The sequence below is a fragment of the Papaver somniferum genome, chromosome 8 (genome assembly GCF_003573695.1).
Source record: "Papaver somniferum cultivar HN1 chromosome 8, ASM357369v1, whole genome shotgun sequence".
NCBI lineage: Eukaryota > Viridiplantae > Streptophyta > Magnoliopsida > Ranunculales > Papaveraceae > Papaver > Papaver somniferum.
Genome location: NC_039365.1, coordinates 3,944,253 through 3,963,603, shown reverse-complemented (window position 1 = coordinate 3,963,603; position 19,351 = coordinate 3,944,253). Strand labels below are relative to the sequence as shown.

The window sequence follows — 19,351 nt, the reverse complement described above, 5'->3', positions numbered from 1 at the left end:
TAATCATCCCCAACTGATGCATTGAGTTGTGCCTTGAGTGGATAACTTCTAGCGAAGTGTAAACCTTTGCAAATGAAACATCCCCTGTACTTCCGGGCTGAAGAGAGTAGTTCATCTTCTTTAGGTTCATGCTTGCGCTTACTGCCAACAGATTTTTCCTTTCCTTTGGTTTTTCCTTCACAACTTTGCACATTTCCAGTTGTTGTGCTACTGGCAAGCTCTCTTACCGTCTGCATAGCCATCTGGATACTCTGAACTTTGCACTTATTAAGTTCAACAATCACACTTGAACTTCGCCCGAAAATTGGAACATCTGATCTTCTTCACTCATGCCAAACGTATCTTTCACCAATGCAAGGAAGTTTTCAGCATGGGCCTGTGGTGTACCAGTCATTTTTAGCCTACGCAAACTCTCTCTTGCGTACCAAGCACCATTGCTTGGCCAGAACTGACATCTCAGTCCATCTTTCATGTCATTCCATGACATAGGATTGGCATAACTAGCAGCTTCATCTTCTTGCAGCATAGTTCTCCACCAAACCTTTGCATCACCACCAAGGTAATTGCCTGCAAGAGTTACTTTTTGTCCTTCCCCAGTTCCATTCGCCTCAAAGTATGCTTCAACGTCATACAAGAAATTCTCAATTTCTCTAGCATTTCTGGAACCTGCGTAAACTCTTGGCTCGGAGACTCGATTTGAGCTTTCTCCATGCACGTTTTCCCCTACAAACATGCCGTTACCGATTAACCCGCGAATGCTTGTCACTTCCTCAGACATTTTATTCGCATGGCTTGCTAGTATGGTCTTTATGTCACTGAATTGCACCTTCAATTCAATCAGTTCAGCATTGGTTTCACAATTTAACAAGGTAGCATCATACACCTTGTCTTCAACAACACCTACCCTTTCGTCAAATTCTTTAGTCTTTCCTTCAAGTAAATCTAGCATGCCCTTATCTTCAGAAACAAGAGGATTTTCAAGGCCATCACAGCCCATGTCTATGGTCAAATCACCAAGATCGCCATACTCCTAAGGCTGATCAAACGTACCCGGTAGTTCTTCGTCGATCATCATGCCATTAGAACTCATTTCTAATGCAAAACTCTGAAAATAATGCACCACTTACTTGCTCACAGGAAAATAGCTTAAGAGAGAAAGAAGCACCAGCGCATTATCCAACAAATACACTCGAACTGTGTACCAAACACAGCTCTGATACCCGAACTGTCACACCTTCAAACACCCCAGATATTTTTCTGCGAAAGTGTAAACCGGCAGCACAATGGTTCTGTGAATAAAGCTTCGCCCACCTGCACTTCAGCCTTATAAGTTTACACCTATGCAAACAGCCAACTCTTCAGTTTATCAGCAGAAGTCTTTATCCTTCTTTCTCTTTTCTAAACTCATCAAATACACCCCATAATGCATTCAATCTTTGCCATACTTTACTAACAACAATCAACCAACCAAGAAAATTTAAATCATGACACAATCATCTCATTTTATTGCATCAAAGGGAAGAAATATAAAACTTGCCCACTTAGGGACTTACACAAACTTTTTCACCTTGAACCAAGCCTTAACCTTCCAAAAACTCTCCTATTTTGAGTCTCTCACTCACATATGCAAGCCTGCCGAATTTCCATGCCTTAGGACTATTTATACAACAACTTTTCTTGGCTAAAACTGTGCACAACCGTTGTACACGCATGGGACAACCATCTGTCCCATAAAGCAGTTCTGTAACCGCCAATAACTGTGCTAACTGGCCAGTTCTCTCCCAACTCGCGCCAATCATCCAAAACCTATTCTCTAGCAGTTAGAACCTTTCTCCCACGCTTATAAACTTCCTTTGTAATCGTTCTTCTTTGTCTCGCGTGTTTGGCATGCTTGTGAAGCTCGTAACCAACTTGCAACCGTCACTTGAGCTGTATTCAACTACTTGTTGCGCACTACTGGACTTAGCCTTGATTCCATGCTCAACCATCTTGGCACTGCCAACTTCTTGCTCTAAGCTAATGCACGTACCATTCTTATGCTTCCAGCATCAATGCCACTTCCTTAAGCTCACTCTAGTTACTCATGGCGCCATATGCTTCACTTCGCCAACTTGCATGACAATAGTAATGCCACTCTTGCATTACTAACTTGTTTGCACTTGTCCAAGCTTTGGCCCTGCCTGAAACTCATGCATAGACTAATCCTTAGTCTATTCTACTTGCTTGCATCGTCCTTGAGTTTGAGCTAACTCACTTCCATGGACATGCCAACATGCCACTTGCCAACATGCCACACCGCATGTTGCATCTTGCAACTTTGGCTTCGTCTTGCCTTTCCCTCAATGAAGCTTCATTGTGTCGGCCAACCAGCTTCATTACTTAGTCAAATGTCTTTACAATGTAGTGCTATTCTTGCACTTCATTGGCCCTGCAGGGTTATACCATTCTTGGCACTTGACAGTCTATACAGTATACTGCTATTATGGCTTTGGTATTGCGCCATTACGGCTATACTGACTTTGCCTGCAACTCTATAACGCGTACTCATTATGCATCACTTGCCGCCATGTCATAGTTAGCCATGTTGGTTCCAGTCACTTTTGTTTCCCACTCAGAGACTTCCATACGACTGTCCTCCATATGATTTTTGACTTTCACAAGTCTTTGATATATGTCATTCCGGCCAAAAATTCAAACTGGTCAGTGGCCGGTGGCAATTACAAAACTGCATTACACGCGGCGTAACCGTCCAATTCATCCAGTCTTTCAAAAATAAAGGCCCTCAATTAAAACGTGTCCGAAAATAAAAAACAAGATATCATTTCCCAATGAATAATAATCCCAAACCATAGGAAAAAAACCGAACCAAAAAGTTTTAGGTTATAGAAAAAGAGAAGAAGAAAAATCTCAAATCGGAATTTTGAATCATGAGTACAGAATCAGTGATCGAGTTTTTGTCTCACGTTCCATTATTACAGAGATTACCGAGTTCATCTCTTGATAAGATTGCCAAAGTCGTTCAATTCAAACATTACAGTAAGAATTTCAGTAAATTTCCTTTTCATTTTTGCATTTTTGATCAATTCTTGTATTTTGATACTGAATTTTGGTAATTCTTGGTGTACAGAACCAGGTGAATATGTTGTTAGAGAAGGAGAAATTGGGGATGGAATTTATCTTATTTGGGAAGGAGAGGTAAGAATTTGTTTAATCAACTCATTCAATTTTGTTTTTGTGTTGTTTAAGTTCTTCTTAGAGAATTGAGTGAAAGAATATGATTATTTTGGCAGGCTGAGGTGCATGGATCTCAGAATGTCGAAGGCGAAGATCGTTCAGAGATGCAATTGAAAGCATATGATTATTTTGGTCATGGTGAGACACCTAATTTTGCTGATTTTAGGTCTTATTCTACCATAATGGAAGGATTTGAATTGGAGAATTCATATGTCTAAGACTTTGCTGTGATGCTATGAGCTGTATTCGATCTTTCTAGGTGGAAAACAGTTGATTTTATTGTTAGTTGACTTAGAAAGCATTTATTTTATGAGAATGTGACATTGTGGTTTTTACAGGGACTTTATCATCTTATCACCAGGTTGACGTAATTGCTTTGACTAAGGTATATGTACTTCATAGCGTTAATTGCATAACTTCATAAAGGTACTTTATGATAGTGGTTTCTAAAATGGGTAACTGATGTTGATGGTGGCAGCTAACTTGTTTGGTGTTGCCACAAGGGCATAGTTCATTGCTGCAACCGAAATCGATCTGGAGGGCAGAAGAGAATCACGAGACCTCACTGATTGAACATGTACTGCATTTGGAGCCAATTGAAGTATGTTTCACTCTTGCTATGCTGCTTTTATGTTTCAATTTTCTACTAGATGTGGCAGAAGTAGAATTACTGCTTCTTGGGCAAAATGAGATATCTTATACTTATGAGTTACTCGTTTGTCTCCTTGTGTTTTGAAGGTAAACATATTTCGTGGACTCACATTGCCTGATGCTCCAAGGTTCGCACAGGTTTTTGGAGGACAACTGGTTGGCCAGGCATGCTTTTACCATTCTATTTACTTTTACTTGTCATATTTTGCTATCGTTCTGAAGATATTTCGATTATTGAGACTTGGTGGTATACAGATTGCCAAGGATTGTTGTTCCGAGCATATCCTTCATCTTGTTATTTTAGACACATTGATTTTGTCATGCACTTCATATTATCCGAGGCTTTAGTGTCCTAAATCAGTGATTTATTGTGCCGGTTCATTTGCAGGCATTAGCTGCAGCATCAAAGACTGTTGATTGCCGTAAGCTTCTTCACAGTTTGCACAGTTATTTTCTACTTGCTGGTGATCTTGGCAGTAAGTTGATCATACTCCTTGGATCCTTTTAGTGGTTTACATAATCAGTTTTATTACTTTACATCTTGAGGCTGTACTTGTCAATTGACAGAAACGTATGTTGGTGTCGGACTCAGATATAAGTGTCACAGGCATCTTCAGAATCCAAAGAACACATACATGCCCTGTTGATAGATACTAGTCATTCAAATTTGTAATACTAGTTTTAACAGAGAAAGAGAACAAATAAAAGAGGAACATATTTTAAAATAAGCATATGATGTTGAAATATCGGTTCATATGTTGGATGAACCCGTTCTGATCAATTTGATAGAACATTATGGTGGAAAAGGCACGCCATCCAAGTACTCAGCTTTCAGTTTGTGGGAGCACCATAATGGTTATATGGGATTTTCCAACTGGGCATGCTAGTGGTGGCATTTAAAGGACAACAGATAGATGCCACTAGTGCCTCAGTAATCACTGAGACCAAATTATTAGTTTTAATAATGGATGAAACATTGTGCAGGGAGTGACAGTATAACCATGAAGCAATACTTATACATACTCTGAAACCAATAGATCATCATTTGAAATCTGGTTTTGTAAGAGTTGCATGTGACATAAGAGTATTCATGAACTGTAATTGGCTCATTAGAAGGTTATTACCTCGTCTAAGTGTCTGGATCTTGTTGATTAGTAGGTCGTGCTATTCTCTGTTGATGTGCATAGGAACTGCATTTTGAATGCACATTACATATTATTATTTCGGGATGCAAGAAGTATTTCGTACGATTATATAATCTAAACACACAATTTTGCAGTGCCAATTGTATATCAAGTTCATCGTCTGCGTGATGGGAATAGCTTTGCTACTCGACGAGTAGATGCTTTGCAAAAGGGAAATGTCATATTCACTTTGCTCGCTTCTTTTCAAGTAATAACATTTGCCCAAATTTCTGACAGTTGTTTCTAAAATTTAATTTTAATGTTTCCACAAAAAACTGCATATGTACGATACCGGTATTGAGAGCAGAGGCATCTGAGTAGATGCTAGCACATTTTCGGTTGTATTAATTGGCTAGCTGTATTTGTTTTACAGAAAGAGGAAGACGGGTTTGAACACCAAGAAGTTACAATGCCATCTGCTCCTGCCCCAGAGATGGTAACTGTGCTTCGTTGCTCTTTCTGTCCTTTTTAAGTACCCGAGTCGTTTCCTCTTGTCTGACTGAAATTCAATGTTTCTCTCCAGCTTCTGTCGATGGAGGAACTGCGGGAGAGACAAGTTTTTGATCCCCGTCTTCCCAGGTTTGATATGCTTAAGATTTGATGTATGATTTATTCTTTTCACACATTCTAGCCTGTGTAATAGTTGGTTGATTTTAGAATTCTACGAATCTCGTACTGCATAGAGTACATAAACCAGTAATTTTCTCTGATAGTGCTTACAACTTGCTATCTCTGAACGAAGACCCATTTAATGCTACAGTGTGTGAATCTTGAGAAATCACTTCACATTTGCATCTTATTGAACATCTGCCTCTTAGAGGCTCCTACACTTTAGATTAACACAGCTACAAACTTTGGAGATACCATGTAAATATTAAGATGCACACAGATGTGGTCACTTTGTGTTGTTCACCAATATGTATGTATATTTTCCTTTCTGTTATTGAAATTTCCAAGTCCTAAGTTTCTAACTTAATGAAGCAACAGGAACTATCGGAACAGGGTGGCTACAATGAAGTTCATTCCTTGGCCTGTAGATATCAGATTTTGCGAGCCAACTAATTATACAGCTCAAACCAAAACTCGTGCAAGGTTAGACTTGGTTTGTTGCATTCTTCCGTCTCTTTTTTCTTTAGCAGACTATCTGTTGGATCTTTAGCTTCTAAGTTAGATGTATCACATTTTTTTGCAACTACTGAACAACTGCAGTACAAGATTCTGGTTCAAAGCAAAGGGAACACTTTCTGATGACCAAGCATTACATAGGTGAGCTATCATTCACTACAACTTATAACTTGGAAGATTGAGTAGTATGATTGAAAGGATATGTTGCTCGTGGAAAAGCATTGCACAGCTTCTAAACCATGCACATCTAATATGACTATGTTGGATGGTTGAATTGCAGATGTGTGGTGGCCTATATTTCAGATCTTATATTTCTTTCTATAAGCTTGAATCCTCATCGTAAAAGGGGTTTGAAGGCAACATCGCTCAGTTTGGACCACGCGTAAGTCTCCATCTCTCATTTGTCCCAATTCAGTCCTTTATGAGCCAAGAGAAATTGAAGTCTGACATTCAGCCATATAGAGAATATGCTGTTTTGATTTTTGCATCTGTTGGATGTTTTTTCCTTGTGATTATGTCGTCAAACCTTTAAAGGAGGACTGACAACATAAATGCAGTTTGTTGAAGAGTGAATTTAATCATATTGAACTTGTGAAGGATGACCTAAGGCCAGATAGTATAATTAGAAAAAAAATTATATGGAAGGGTTAATCATCTAGTCTAACCAACTACTTTGGAATTCTTGATTAAAATTCCACGTATAATATTTAAATCCATAATTCTAACCTTTGTAATTGTTAATTTGATCGTCCATTTCTTCCTTTCCAGGATGTGGTTCCATAGGTCTTTTCGAGCTGATGAGTGGTTATTGTACGTGGTAATTATAGAAACCTTTGAAATCTCTTGATTGCATACTTCATAGTTCATAGTACTTGAATATCAAGTATATCTCTGGACTCTGGTTCACCGAATAGGTGTCAACTACTTTTGTTTCTGTTCATATCATCTAAAGATTATCCAATAATGGTTTGTCAGATTGAAAGCCCATCTGCCAGCAATGCGCGTGGATTTTGTTCAGCTCGAATGTTTAACAAGAAAGGGCAGGTAAGGATACACTTGCGGCATACATTAGAAACCAAACACTCTTTTGCTGTCCTTGTTCCATTGATATGGATTTTAACTAGTACTTTAAATTGGTTTTTGTTGACGGCAGCTTGTGGTGTCCTTGATTCAAGAGGGTCTAATTAGGACGGCTAAAGCACAACAACCAGTGGCCCAATCAAAACTTTGAAAACGTTCATCTGAAGTCAATACATATATATCTTTTATAGTGAGTAGATAAAAATATATTTTTTACAGAGAGTAGATTACTGTATATTTTTGTTGATCCTGATAAAAATTCATTCAAGGTTATAGAAATAAACAGCCCCAACAAAATACTCGTTCTGACTTGTGAGTTACTTCATCAATATTATATTTTCTTTAAGTACAAGAGTAATAAGTATGCCTGAGACGAAATCAGGCGAGGATGCGTCTGCTTGTATAACTAAGAGGTGGCTGGAGCAGTCCAGTATCTATATCCTGCATTTCTCCCGGGAAAAAGAGTAGGACATGATTGCATGCCCAGAGCGAGCTCACGTTTCTGATTCGCAGGAGGTTGCCGATCAACACCATTCTTCTCTGCACGTTTCCACAATTGTTCGATCCCATCCATATGACCCATCCCGCCAACGGCAACTATTTTTCCTTGAAAACGTCTAAGCTGCATAAACATATGCTTGTCCCTATCTTCCATAAGTACCTTGAAAGTCTCTGGAGAAACATCTTTCCAAAAGTAGAATTTGGATCAATGATCTTGTATAGCCTTCCTTCTCTAAGATCTCTTTATAGAATTCGTGAACTTTTTCATAGGAATACAAGATTGAGTCCGAAGTATAGATAATTATCTAGTTTTTGATGAGTAACATTTATGTTTTCATCAATGAAGAAACATCCAGCTCCGACACTAGCAGCTTCCTCCATCGCAACCCTGAATTCACTATTTGATGGTATAACCTCTCCATGCAACAAGTGCAAACAGCTGCGTATAAAAATACCAACCTTTGTGGACAGTCTACCTCGAGCTCTCTTGGACTTTTCATACAATGAGGACCAACCATCATCTTCAGATGCCCATTGCAGCCATTTAGTGCCACGACTGTAGCACAACTCAATCGCAACAATATCAGGCCTTACATAATTGATCACCTTCTTGACGGTTTAAGTAGTCTCTTTATTGCGATGAATAGTTCCAACAAGATAGACTTGAGACCCATTATTGGAATTCTGAAGAAGAACAACTTTTCCATCATTGGGTATTCCAGGAATACCATGTTGGTAATGATCCTGCTGCTTCCTAGAAGATGGTGATGGTTGATAAGAAAAACTTGTTCTTTGTGTGCTTACCAAAGAAACCCTAACTAACTGACTGAATATGGACGACATAAACATTTCTTCTTGTTTTTGGTTTGCAAAGGAAGCCCTAATTTCAGTAACTGGAGTGGATTTTCAAACCTAGAACAATCAATTTAGCTAGGGTGGCCAACTGAGGGTTCATATTGCGTTTGTGTTTGTGTTTTAGACGGTAGATAAAAACCTAGCTCATCGTTGTCAACTTGAAGTAGAAGTAGTTTTTCAAACTTTTTGGAAGCAAAAAAGTTACTTGTCAAAAAAGTAGGCTTTGATGCACATGCAGAATTACTTTTTGACTTCTAAATATTTCAGAACGACTTCTAAAAGCTGAAAAATCAGTTTTTTGTAAAGCAAAATAGTTCTGTTTCTGACTTCTGCTTTTCCAGAAGAGAAGTCAGAAGCAGATTTGTATCCAAACGCGATATAAACTTTTAGAAGTTACTTTTCAACTTTTGGAACCGAAAATGTCATAAGTTAGTTGAGGGTGTTTGGATACCAGAAGCAGAAATCAATCCTAAAAGTCAGAAATAAAAACATTTCGCTTCATAAACCTTCATAGTTTGGGGCTTAGGGAATCTATTTGGACCTATGGATTTCTTCATCCACCCAATAGAGAAGGATATGAGATATATGAAGTGTATTAAAATAATAAATTACCCTTATACAAACTCTAAAACAAATACTAAATCTAATAATCTTGAATCAAAAACTAAAACCCAATCCATTAAAATCAAAAACTAAAAGGTAATAAAACAACAATTCAATTCTCCATTTTTTAGTTCTCGGACAACATTTAAGCGACAAACTAATTCGAGCGATTAAGTTAAATCCCTTTAATTTGTTTCTTTTAAGAGAGATTCATCAATGATTTAATTATGAATCTCTGAAATCTGTCATCAAATTTTTCTGAAACCAAACCAGAATCGGTTGATATAAGCATTAACGTAAACAGATTTTTGTTGATGTTCCCCGAAATCGGTAGATATGGTACACCTACATAAACCGATTCTGGGTTGATGTGATGAACATCAGCCACAATCTGTTTATGCTAACACACACATCAACCGATTCATTAACCATATTTGAATTTTTGCAAAAACCCTGAAATTTTTATCTCTATATTATTGAGCATGAAAATACGAGTTGAACGCAAAAAGAATGAGGTCATTTCGACACCGGACGAATAAGTTATGAGCAAAACAATCGAAGAAATGCCCAGATTTATAATCGGTTTACGTGGGCATTTATGTAAACCGATTCTAGTGAAACAAAATCACAGAAAAACTCTTGAATTATACAATTGGTCTATGTTCTAAGTCTTATAAACCGATTCCTAGAATCGGTTTACAAGTGCATGAACGTGTACTAATTCTGGGTTGAGTTTTTTTAATATATATATATATATATATATTTTTAATGTTTTGATGATGAACCAAGATTAGTTGGTTTCTAGGTTAACATGATTAAACATCAATTAATCACCCATATTAACCCTAATTAATCAGGGTTAACTTAACCATTAAGTAAAATAGTTGGATAAAGGGTTTTCTATTTTACTTCGAAATATCTGTTTTTTCTCGTAGTAGCAGGCCCCAAATAAAATGCCATCCCAAATTACCAAATTAGGAAGGTTCATGAAAGATTAACTTTTCTGTTTTTAGAAGTTGTTATGAAATTGTATACTTAAAAATAACTCGTGCCATAACGGCACCACTACACCAAATTTAACGTTTAGCAACATCAAATGGCAATTGCAAAACGGGGTCGATGTTGTAGTTTTTCGCAACGGCTACAATTTTGCGTTGCAAATATTCGGTTGAGCTGTTGGAATCTGTTGCGACGCAAAAATTTCGTAAAAGATTGAAACTGTTGCGACCAGCTGATGTCGCAACAGTTCGACACTATTGCAACTCTTAAACTGTATGTACGTAGCAGTTATCCGAAACAGTTACGAAATTTTTATCCAGTTTTCTTAAAGAACGGACAATGTTATCCGATCCGACTATAATAGTTTTGGTATAAAATTAGCAACAGAATGCATAGTTGCAAATTTTTTGTAACATCAAAAATATAGTTCCAGGTCAATTTTGGCCTGGTCAAAATGAGGATACCTGCAACAGTACCTACTTTCTTAAACAGAGTTCAGCTTTAAGCTTTTTAGAAAAACATTCACAACATACAAGAATTCTCTACGATACACTATTGTTACCCATTTACACACCACAACATTTGTGTATCATAACATACAAGTATAAATTTCTACACTCGCAATTCTTCGACAAGCAAGCATATCATCGTCTGCAATTTATAAAGAATGAGAAAGGATATGTAAGTAACTAAACATAGTCATTTCCTAAGTTGTTTTATTCTCATTTCCTAATAAATACTTGAAGGTTTTGTCTAAGACATACGAAACTGAAAAAATGCAACAGTGATTAAAGAGTACTTACTACAGAGAAGCATTAACAGTGCTCTTCTCATATTCTACATCCTCAACTTTATCTAGAAGACCCAACTCAGAATCTGTGATACCCAAGAGAACCTGCACAAAAATTATCCATTCCTGAGATACAATCCATAACACATCCAGCATTACGAAGAAAAACAAATTCAAACTCCACTGAAGTAGAAAAAAATGACAATTCAACTAACTGACAAAGGAAATAACCAAGAGCTGAGAACATTTTTAACAGATGCGAAACATTAACTGCAGGTCACATCTCTATTTACATATAGACTATTCAAGGCAAATAGGAAACTCGGATAAGATATGGAAAGAAACTCAATTTTTTCAGTTTAAACATAGAGTTGTATTTAATGACTCTAAAAAATGAATTCAGAAGCGTAAAAAGGAATTATACCTGCACAGGTTTATGCCGATCCTACTGCAGTTCACTTCTCACTAAGCAAAAATAAACATTAAGCATAATACCTCGCAAGTAGACAAAAAACTGAAGGTCAGACTCCATAAACAAGGTATACTTGAAGGTTTTTTGTTTAAGAAATAAGAAACTTAAAAAAATGAAACAACGATTAGAGAGAACTTACAATCAGAGAAACATTAAGAGTGAGCTTCTCATATTCTACATTCTCAATTTTATTCAGAAATCTTATCTCAGAATCTGTGAAACCCAAAATCTAGTGACCCTACTAAGGCAAGTAACAGATAAGATAACAAGAGGAGGTTCAATTTTTTTTTCCAACTCACGTATCCGCAGGTATGGGGCATAGATGACTTAAAAAGTTAAAATACATAGTTTTTTGATTAACCTGCAAAAAGTCATGACATGTAAAGAGGAAAGTTAATATAAATAGTATAGCAGATAAAAAATCAAATTTTTTTTCAGTTGATGAATTTTATCAAAATGGTATGCGAGCACATATGAAAAGTTTCAGGTTTTAACTTGTGCAAAACCTTCGCTGCCAAAGCTTATCCATCATTTAGTTGCCAAAGCTTATTCATCATAGCAGCGATGTAAGAAAAACAAAAAGGAAATCAACAATTGAACTCAATGAAAGAACTTCATTGCAGAAGAGTTTAACTACAACAAATCAACCAAAAAGAGTTAATTCTCAAAAAAGGAATAGTGGATTGAAGTAATTAACTACCCTCCGTCGATACGTTTCAGAGCTAAGAGACCGAATCCATTAACAAATTCGGAGTGACTCCTACGTGCAGGATAACCTGGAATATCAGTTCTTAATGGTCGACATAAAACTAAAAAAAAAAAAAAGGAAATGTAAGCGAATGGACAGAAAGCAAGAGAAGGAGATATAAACAAAAAGGTATGAGCAAAATTTCAAGAGCGAGATGAAGATGGAAAGAAAAATTCTACTTTGTGAGGTAGAAAGAAAATACCCATAATATTAGCATATCAAAAATTAACATAAGAAACACAGAAATGGTTGTATGCTGAGCTTGTTTTAAGAAACTACCCAAATGCATCCTGCGCAAGGAATACGTCGTTCACACAAATTTCAGCTACCAATTTTTCTTGGAGTCCACCTGCAGTGAAAGTGATACATTTTTGCAAGACACAACATCCATGTCAATCAACTGCAATATCAGTGTAGAATCTCTCAGCAATTCGAATGTAAACTGCAAAAAAAGAAAGAACGTCATGTATAACTTTGAATAAGAAAGGCATAGATAAGTCATATTAGAAAACAAATTAATGTACATAAATCCGCTGAATAGCTAATGAACGAAAGTACATTTGCTGAAAAATGAGATAACATATGCTGAAAAGAATGAGATAATGCTTCCCTTCTTTTTATTACTAGAGAATGACAAAAAAAATTATGTTACATTTGTGCAAAAGAACAAAATATAAAGGGAGTGACATGATCATATCATCATTGAATCAAATCACTGAAATGAATTTATAATCGCAGGTAGTACCATTGCAGGTATGATGCCACCACTTGCACTATTCGATCTTATCCTGCACTAGCTAGGTACGACTACAAAAAAAGTGACTGAGATATATTATAAGCTGACATTCATCGCTGAAGTACTTGCAACAGTGTTGTCATCACCATCAACCAAACGAGTCAACTCTACCTGATGGATATCTCTAAGAGGATACCATCAGAAGCAACGAAGAAAGCCGACATAATACTTGCAGAAGCTCTAAACAAGGATAACAAAATAGGTGCTTAGCAGATTAAATTAAAAACCCTAGAACAGACAGAAATATTGAAAAAACTAATTTATTGGGAAGCACATAAAAATTGCGTTCGTTCTTTATGTGTATCAGACTGAACAAATACCAGATAATCAAATTGTTATCCTCACTGTGGTAGGATATTGAGAAATGTGGCTCTAACAACACACTGAGATAAAACTTAAGCGGGAATGTATACTTTGACATAGAAAGAGACTCAAGTATCGTATGTCAATTAGTTTCATATATGGCCAATAAGTACATGGTGACTGGGAGAGGCATAAAACTAATGAAAAAAACAAAACCAAACATTATGACTTGGGATGAAGCAACATAACCAAAAGATTTTGAGATGAAAGACAGCAAGCAAGCCTAGCTAACAACAATCACAAAAGCATGAACGAATAAGAAACACTTTAAACTGAATATAAATGATTGAACTCAATCAATATAACATACTACAGCTTATAAAGAAATCAATTTTCTAGAATATACGACATATCTAGAGAGAAGGTTTCAAACATAGTTGAAATATTAATCAACAAGACAACACTAAAGAAATCCAGGTATTCCTACCATAACCCTTTCAGAAGAAGAAAAAACATGAGATTTCCCACAACTCCCTATCTTGTAAACATAACTTCACTAATAAATGATGGCCCTTCTAGAGAACCAAAATTGTAAATTCAGGTATTAAAGGTGAAACGTAAAGGCATATTCAGTAAAGGCATACTATTTATTAAACCAGCTGAAGTGATGAATTCACAGAAATCTTAGCAAAATCACAGATCAAACCTTAGCTTTATTAGACAATAGAATGATATTAACCTTTGCTCCACTTATATACAAATCCAAAAACAAAACAATTCATTAAAAAAATAAAACAAATTAGTTCCAACATAAAAGAAGAACCCAATATATATATTTAAGTTTGAGGATCATGAATTGACCTTCTATTGTTTACCACCACCAGATTTAGCTGGCTTTGAAAATTGAGGGAGCTAGACCTTTGTATTCTTTGGTGCCTGAATAAAGAAAAAATACAGACAATCAATTAAACAAAAATAAAAAAAACAAACCGACAAGATGAGAAGATGCACAATACCAACCATTGAATTGCCATGATGAAGTCTTGTACTCTGAAAACCTAATCCATAGGAAGAATTCTGGCAAGAAGAGAAATCAAAACCCTAATTAAAAATCAATACATAGTAGCAACTAAACATATATTGAAATTTGAAGTGGCTTACCGTTGATTAAGAAACTTGAACCCTTAAACATCTGATTGAAGTGACGTATCATCTCTACCATTATCATAGGTTTGATGAAGACGACTCCTCGATAGATTGAAAACCCTAACCACGCTGTAACAAAGATCCATACACTAAATTAAATCAATCAGAGAAATCAAACTAGGGATTGTAAGATTGAAAACCCTAACCTTATAATATCGAATAACTCCTCAGTTGCAGTTTTCTTTGTGATTCAAATCGTCCTCAACAACGGCGTTAGGCTTTTACTTGACAAAGATCAAATATATAGATTCAAGAATATTTTCGTATAGAGAGAATGAAAGAGAAGAGATTCAGTGGTGGTGGTGGTGAGCGAAGCCAGCCGCAGAGCTAGGGTTTTGCTGGATAAAGAGAAGAAGAAAAGGAAGTGAGAATGAGAGAAGAGATTTCTTTTGATAATAATATTATGCCGAGTCAGTTTTGATCTGATTGGGCTGAATAACCAACTAGACCGAGTCAGCTAAAAGTGTAGGCAACCACACTAGTTTTCCACACGCGTACAACTGGATGTAGTTGCGAATCGCAACTGTATCAAACAGTTCCGAGTTTCATAACTGTTTCAAACTGTTGCGAATCTGAGTTGCTAAACCCCATATTTGGTGTAGTGCACTGACATGATTTGATATTGAGATTGTTGATTATTTTTTCTTTCCAATTACTCAAATTCATAAACAATTTGAGTAATTGGAAACCTTCGATTACTCAAATTATTTCCAGTTCTCTTTCCTCTCTTTTCTCCTCCGTTGAGATAAAAGAAACCTTCGAACCCTAATCGCCTCCTGCTCATATTTGTTCCCATGGGGGAAAATCTAAGCAGATCATCACAAACAATTAACTCATCAATATATATACCACCCCTCTCTACCCTTTTCTGTTGTTTTCTTTAGTTTTTATTTGCTAGATTTAGGGTTTTTCTTCCACCAGATTTTCTATCATCCTTGATCCTAATTCCTTTGTTGTTTTCCTTGTTTGGGGTTGGATCTATCTCTTGGCCTTTCGAATCTCTGATTTCAGCGAACTTTTTAGGGATTTTAATTTATTTTTAGGTTTTGGGTCTTTTTAGTTAAGTTTTCTTGTTTATCAGTCATGTTATCTTTGGGGTTTCTTATTAGGGTATTTTGTTTCATAATCTTGTTGTTTGATCTGTTATTGCTTCGTCACATCATGATGTTGGTTCGCTCAAATGGAGAGGTTGTTTCCAAAAGAACATCAACTTCAACAAGAACAAGACTAGCATTGAATACTTCAACAACAGTAGGAACGAAATCTAAAACAACATCAACAACAAAAACAACAACAACAAAAGCAACAATAACATCAACCTCCGCAACACCAGTCACTGAGACTCAAAAGCCACTTCAGACACTACTTCAGACCGATTCAGACAATAACTAACCGGTTCAGACCGTTTCAGATCTGTTATTGCTTCGTCACATCATGATGTTGGTTAGCTCAAATGGAGAGGTTGTTTCCCAAAAAACATCAACTTCAGCAAGAACAAGACTAGCATTGAATACTTTAACAACAGCAGGAACGAAAGCTAAAACAACATCAACATCAACAACAACAAAAGCAACAATAACATCAACCTCAGCAACACCAGTCACTGAGACTCAAAATCCACTTCAGACATTACTTCAGACCGATTCAGAGCATACCTAACCGGTTCAGACCGTTTCAGATCGCCGAAGACCGATTCAGATTGAGTTTGTTGCTTTCTGCTACATTTTAATTTTAGTTTGTTACTTTATTATGGAAAATCTTGAGAAATGGATGGGTCATTTGCTGATCCTAACTTTCCTACCTAGTGAAGCGCTGTTAAATTGTTTGATGTTGTCTTCTACAACCCAAAAATGGCCATTTAACTTAGTTATGAAAACCCTTGAGAAATGGATGGGTCACCTGTTGACCTTAACATCTCTGCATTTTGCAGTAATGTAAAATTGGTTGGTTTTGTTTATACCAATCCAAATTTGTCCATTTAACCCAGTTCAGTCTATCTGTATTTGACATTTGATGGTTTTGATAGTTGTAATGGTGGAATTCTCTAACTTGTGGAGAGTCTTGAGTACTGATGATGTTGGTAGCTTAATCTTTGAATATGTTGCCTTTGAAAACGTTGTCATGATTGTAATCTCTAAAGTCAATCCTGTAACAATCCTAAATCTGTTTTAATGTATGAGGTTCGCCTCTTTTTCGAAAAAAAATAAATTCATAAACAATTTAGAAACTTGTATCAAACAAAAATCTTCATACACAGAAAATTAACCCATATACCTCAACTATAAATCAACAACCAAGTTCCTTAGTTAAGATGATTCGCTTCCCATCAAACTTGTACACAAATATAACATATTTGGCATTTTTATAATTTGAGTTATGTCCATAAATTAAATTTTTTGTAATTAACAAAACTGCAGTATCACTATAGATACCATGTATTAAGAATGCCAATTGAACCCCCTCAAAACTGGAGTATACATATTTTATTACCGGGTTTATTATGATCCTAAAATATCTTATTATCTTATTTGTAATCGTAATAGATACGACGCACATATTTTTTTTATTTGGTTTATCGTTCAGTATCCCTTTTAACATCTTGAGTTATGAGATGATCCACCAATTATTAGATTAAATTTATAACGAAAGAGGTTACATACCCACTAATTATTAAATTCATAATGAATGAAAGAGGTTACAAACACGACGACCTCCAGACGTCTATTGATAGGATGAGATTGAGATGGTTGGATCATCTGTTTCTCTCTTAAATATTATCTAACCGTCGGTGGCTCAAAACCCATCCCGTTTTTCATTATAGATATTAAGTTCTGAATTTTTTTCCTAAAATTCGAAAACAACTTCTTAAGCGAAATTGTCTTTTTGCATCTACTGAACAATTGCAGTACAAGATTCTGGTTCAAAGAAAAGGGAACGCTTTCTGATGACCAAGCATTACATAGGTGAGTTAAATCCCTCACTACAACTTAAAACTTGGAAAATTGTGCAGTATGATTGAATGGATATATTGCTCGTGGAAAAGTATTGCACAACGCTATTAAATCATGTACATATGGCTATGTTGGATGGATGATGTGTGGTGTCCTATATTTCATATCTTATATTTCTTTATACTAGTAAGGCCACATGTGCGATGCACATGCTTGAATTGGACTTTTTAACAATACCAAATATGATAATAATGAAAAAAAATTCTTAAAATAAAAATATTCTTGTTTGTACTCATTAGGTAGATAATTCAAAGAGCTTTCCAAATATACTAATTTTGTAAAAATCCGATATGTAAAGTTATTTGTGTTTTAAATTTTTTAATCTATCTTTAAAACAATGACATTCTTGTGAATATACAAACATTGATCCAATGTACGTTTTCACCCTTGAATACAAATGCATAGTAGTAGTTAATATTTAAGGTCATATTAGTAATATCAGGGTGACACCAAACTATTTTGGCTTTTTGTGACCAACCAAAAAGAAGGCTTCACCTAAAATCCTTCTTTTCTTTATATTAGTAAGATAAGCTTGAATCCTCGTCATAAAATGGGTTCGAAGTCAACATTGCTCAGTTTGGACCACGTGTAAGTCTTTGTCTGTCGTTTTTCCCTTTAAGTGCTTTATGAGCCAAGAGAAATTGAAGTATGACATTCAGCCATACGAAGAATATTCTGTTTTGATTTTTGTATCCGTTGGATATTTATTTCCTTGCGATTATGTCGCCAAACCTTTAGAAGAGAACTGACTATATAAATGCAGTTAGTTGAAAAGCAAAGTTAATCATATTGAACTTGTGAAGCAAGACCTAAGGCCAGAAAATGTAGTTAGAAAAATAAATATGGAAGGTTTAATGAAATAATGGTGGGAGTCCCTTTCTTTTGTAGGTACGACGGGTGAATGTTTTTTAAAGAAGTTAAACGCTTTAAAGGAGAAGTTGAAGGTATGGAATATAGATATCTTTGGGAGCATTGATAGGTCTTTAGACATGGCTCTCACCAAGTTGAAATAATTGGACGATCTAGATGATGATAGGGTCTTATCGAAGTTGAAGAAGACATGCTCGCGACGACTAAAGTGGATTTATAGGTGTCTCATCGTCGTTAAAACATAATGTTGAGACAAAAGTCCAGAATTAGATATTTTAGATGGCGATCGTAACACCAAACATTTTCATTGAGTGGTGAAAGGTCATAAAACTTTTAATAACATCAATAACCTTGGTATCAATGCCCGTTAGACCAGAAATAAGGAAGAAATCAAGATGGGTATTGCAAATCATTTTGAGTTAGCGTTTCAAGAAACTTCAAACAATCATCCAAGAATCAAAAATATGTGTCTAAAGCGTATTGATGAGAATGAAAGTATTTGGTTAGAGAGACCTTTTAGTGTAGAAGAAGTTAAGAATATAATTAAAGATTTGGGAACTGATAGTGCTCCGGGTCCGGATGGATTTCCTATGAAGTTCTTTGTTGTTTGTTGGGATTTCCGAAAAGAATATTTGATGAAGGTTTTAGAAGAATTTCATGACTACAATTTTCTTAATTCGTCATTGAAAAACAATTTTATTGCGCTTATCCCTAAGAAGACGGGTGTAGAGGAAGTGAAAGATTTTCGTCCTATTAGCCTCATTGAGATTATGTACAAAATCGTTTATAAGGTTTTGGAGGAGCATTTAAAAGTATACCTTCCTACTCTAATCTCAACAACTCTATCTATTTTTACCAAAGGAAGACAAATTCTTGATCAAGTATTGATAGCAAATGAGTATGTGGATTCTAAACTTCGTCAA

At 35.9% G+C, this 19,351-nt stretch overlaps 1 protein-coding gene and 1 long non-coding RNA gene across 9 annotated transcripts; one reads left to right on the top strand and one right to left on the bottom strand.

The window, feature by feature from the left end:
- The first annotated feature begins 2,823 nt into the window (after window positions 1–2,823).
- LOC113306900 (acyl-CoA thioesterase 2-like) lies at window positions 2,824–7,623 on the top strand. The gene is made up of 16 exons (XM_026555818.1): window positions 2,824–3,036; window positions 3,128–3,195; window positions 3,291–3,372; window positions 3,573–3,619; window positions 3,713–3,835; window positions 3,973–4,050; window positions 4,274–4,361; window positions 5,165–5,277; window positions 5,443–5,505; window positions 5,593–5,648; window positions 6,057–6,161; window positions 6,279–6,335; window positions 6,475–6,576; window positions 6,963–7,011; window positions 7,170–7,238; window positions 7,348–7,623. Exons 1-16 carry the CDS (start codon window positions 2,928–2,930, stop codon window positions 7,423–7,425), a joined length of 1,287 nt encoding a protein of 428 aa, XP_026411603.1. The 5' UTR covers window positions 2,824–2,927; the 3' UTR covers window positions 7,426–7,623.
- A 2,978-nt stretch (window positions 7,624–10,601) lies between these two features.
- Window positions 10,602–14,907, bottom strand: LOC113303750. 8 transcript variants are annotated; one of them, XR_003337738.1, is made up of 7 exons: window positions 14,694–14,889; window positions 14,503–14,616; window positions 14,362–14,418; window positions 11,634–14,277; window positions 11,447–11,517; window positions 11,036–11,127; window positions 10,602–10,883 (listed from the first exon to the last, which is right to left on the bottom strand). It is a non-coding gene; the product is annotated as an uncharacterized LOC113303750 (long non-coding RNA). The 8 variants fall into 8 exon arrangements; XR_003337740.1 differs by having other exon boundaries at window positions 10,632–10,883; window positions 11,447–12,684; window positions 14,203–14,277; window positions 14,694–14,907; XR_003337744.1 differs by having other exon boundaries at window positions 10,632–10,883; window positions 11,447–11,855; window positions 12,001–14,277.
- Window positions 14,908–19,351: the final 4,444 nt, after the last annotated feature.

Excerpts from the sequence above, each read along its gene's own strand:
- LOC113306900 (XM_026555818.1), top strand. The coding sequence starts at position 2,928 with ATGAGTACAGAATCAGTGATCGAGTTTTTGTCTCACGTTCCATTATTA. Across the intron at positions 5,506-5,592 it reads CTGCTCCTGCCCCAGAGATG|CTTCTGTCGATGGAGGAACT; the intron begins GTAACTGTGCTT and ends GTTTCTCTCCAG. Across the intron at positions 6,336-6,474 it reads GATGACCAAGCATTACATAG|ATGTGTGGTGGCCTATATTT; the intron begins GTGAGCTATCAT and ends GTTGAATTGCAG.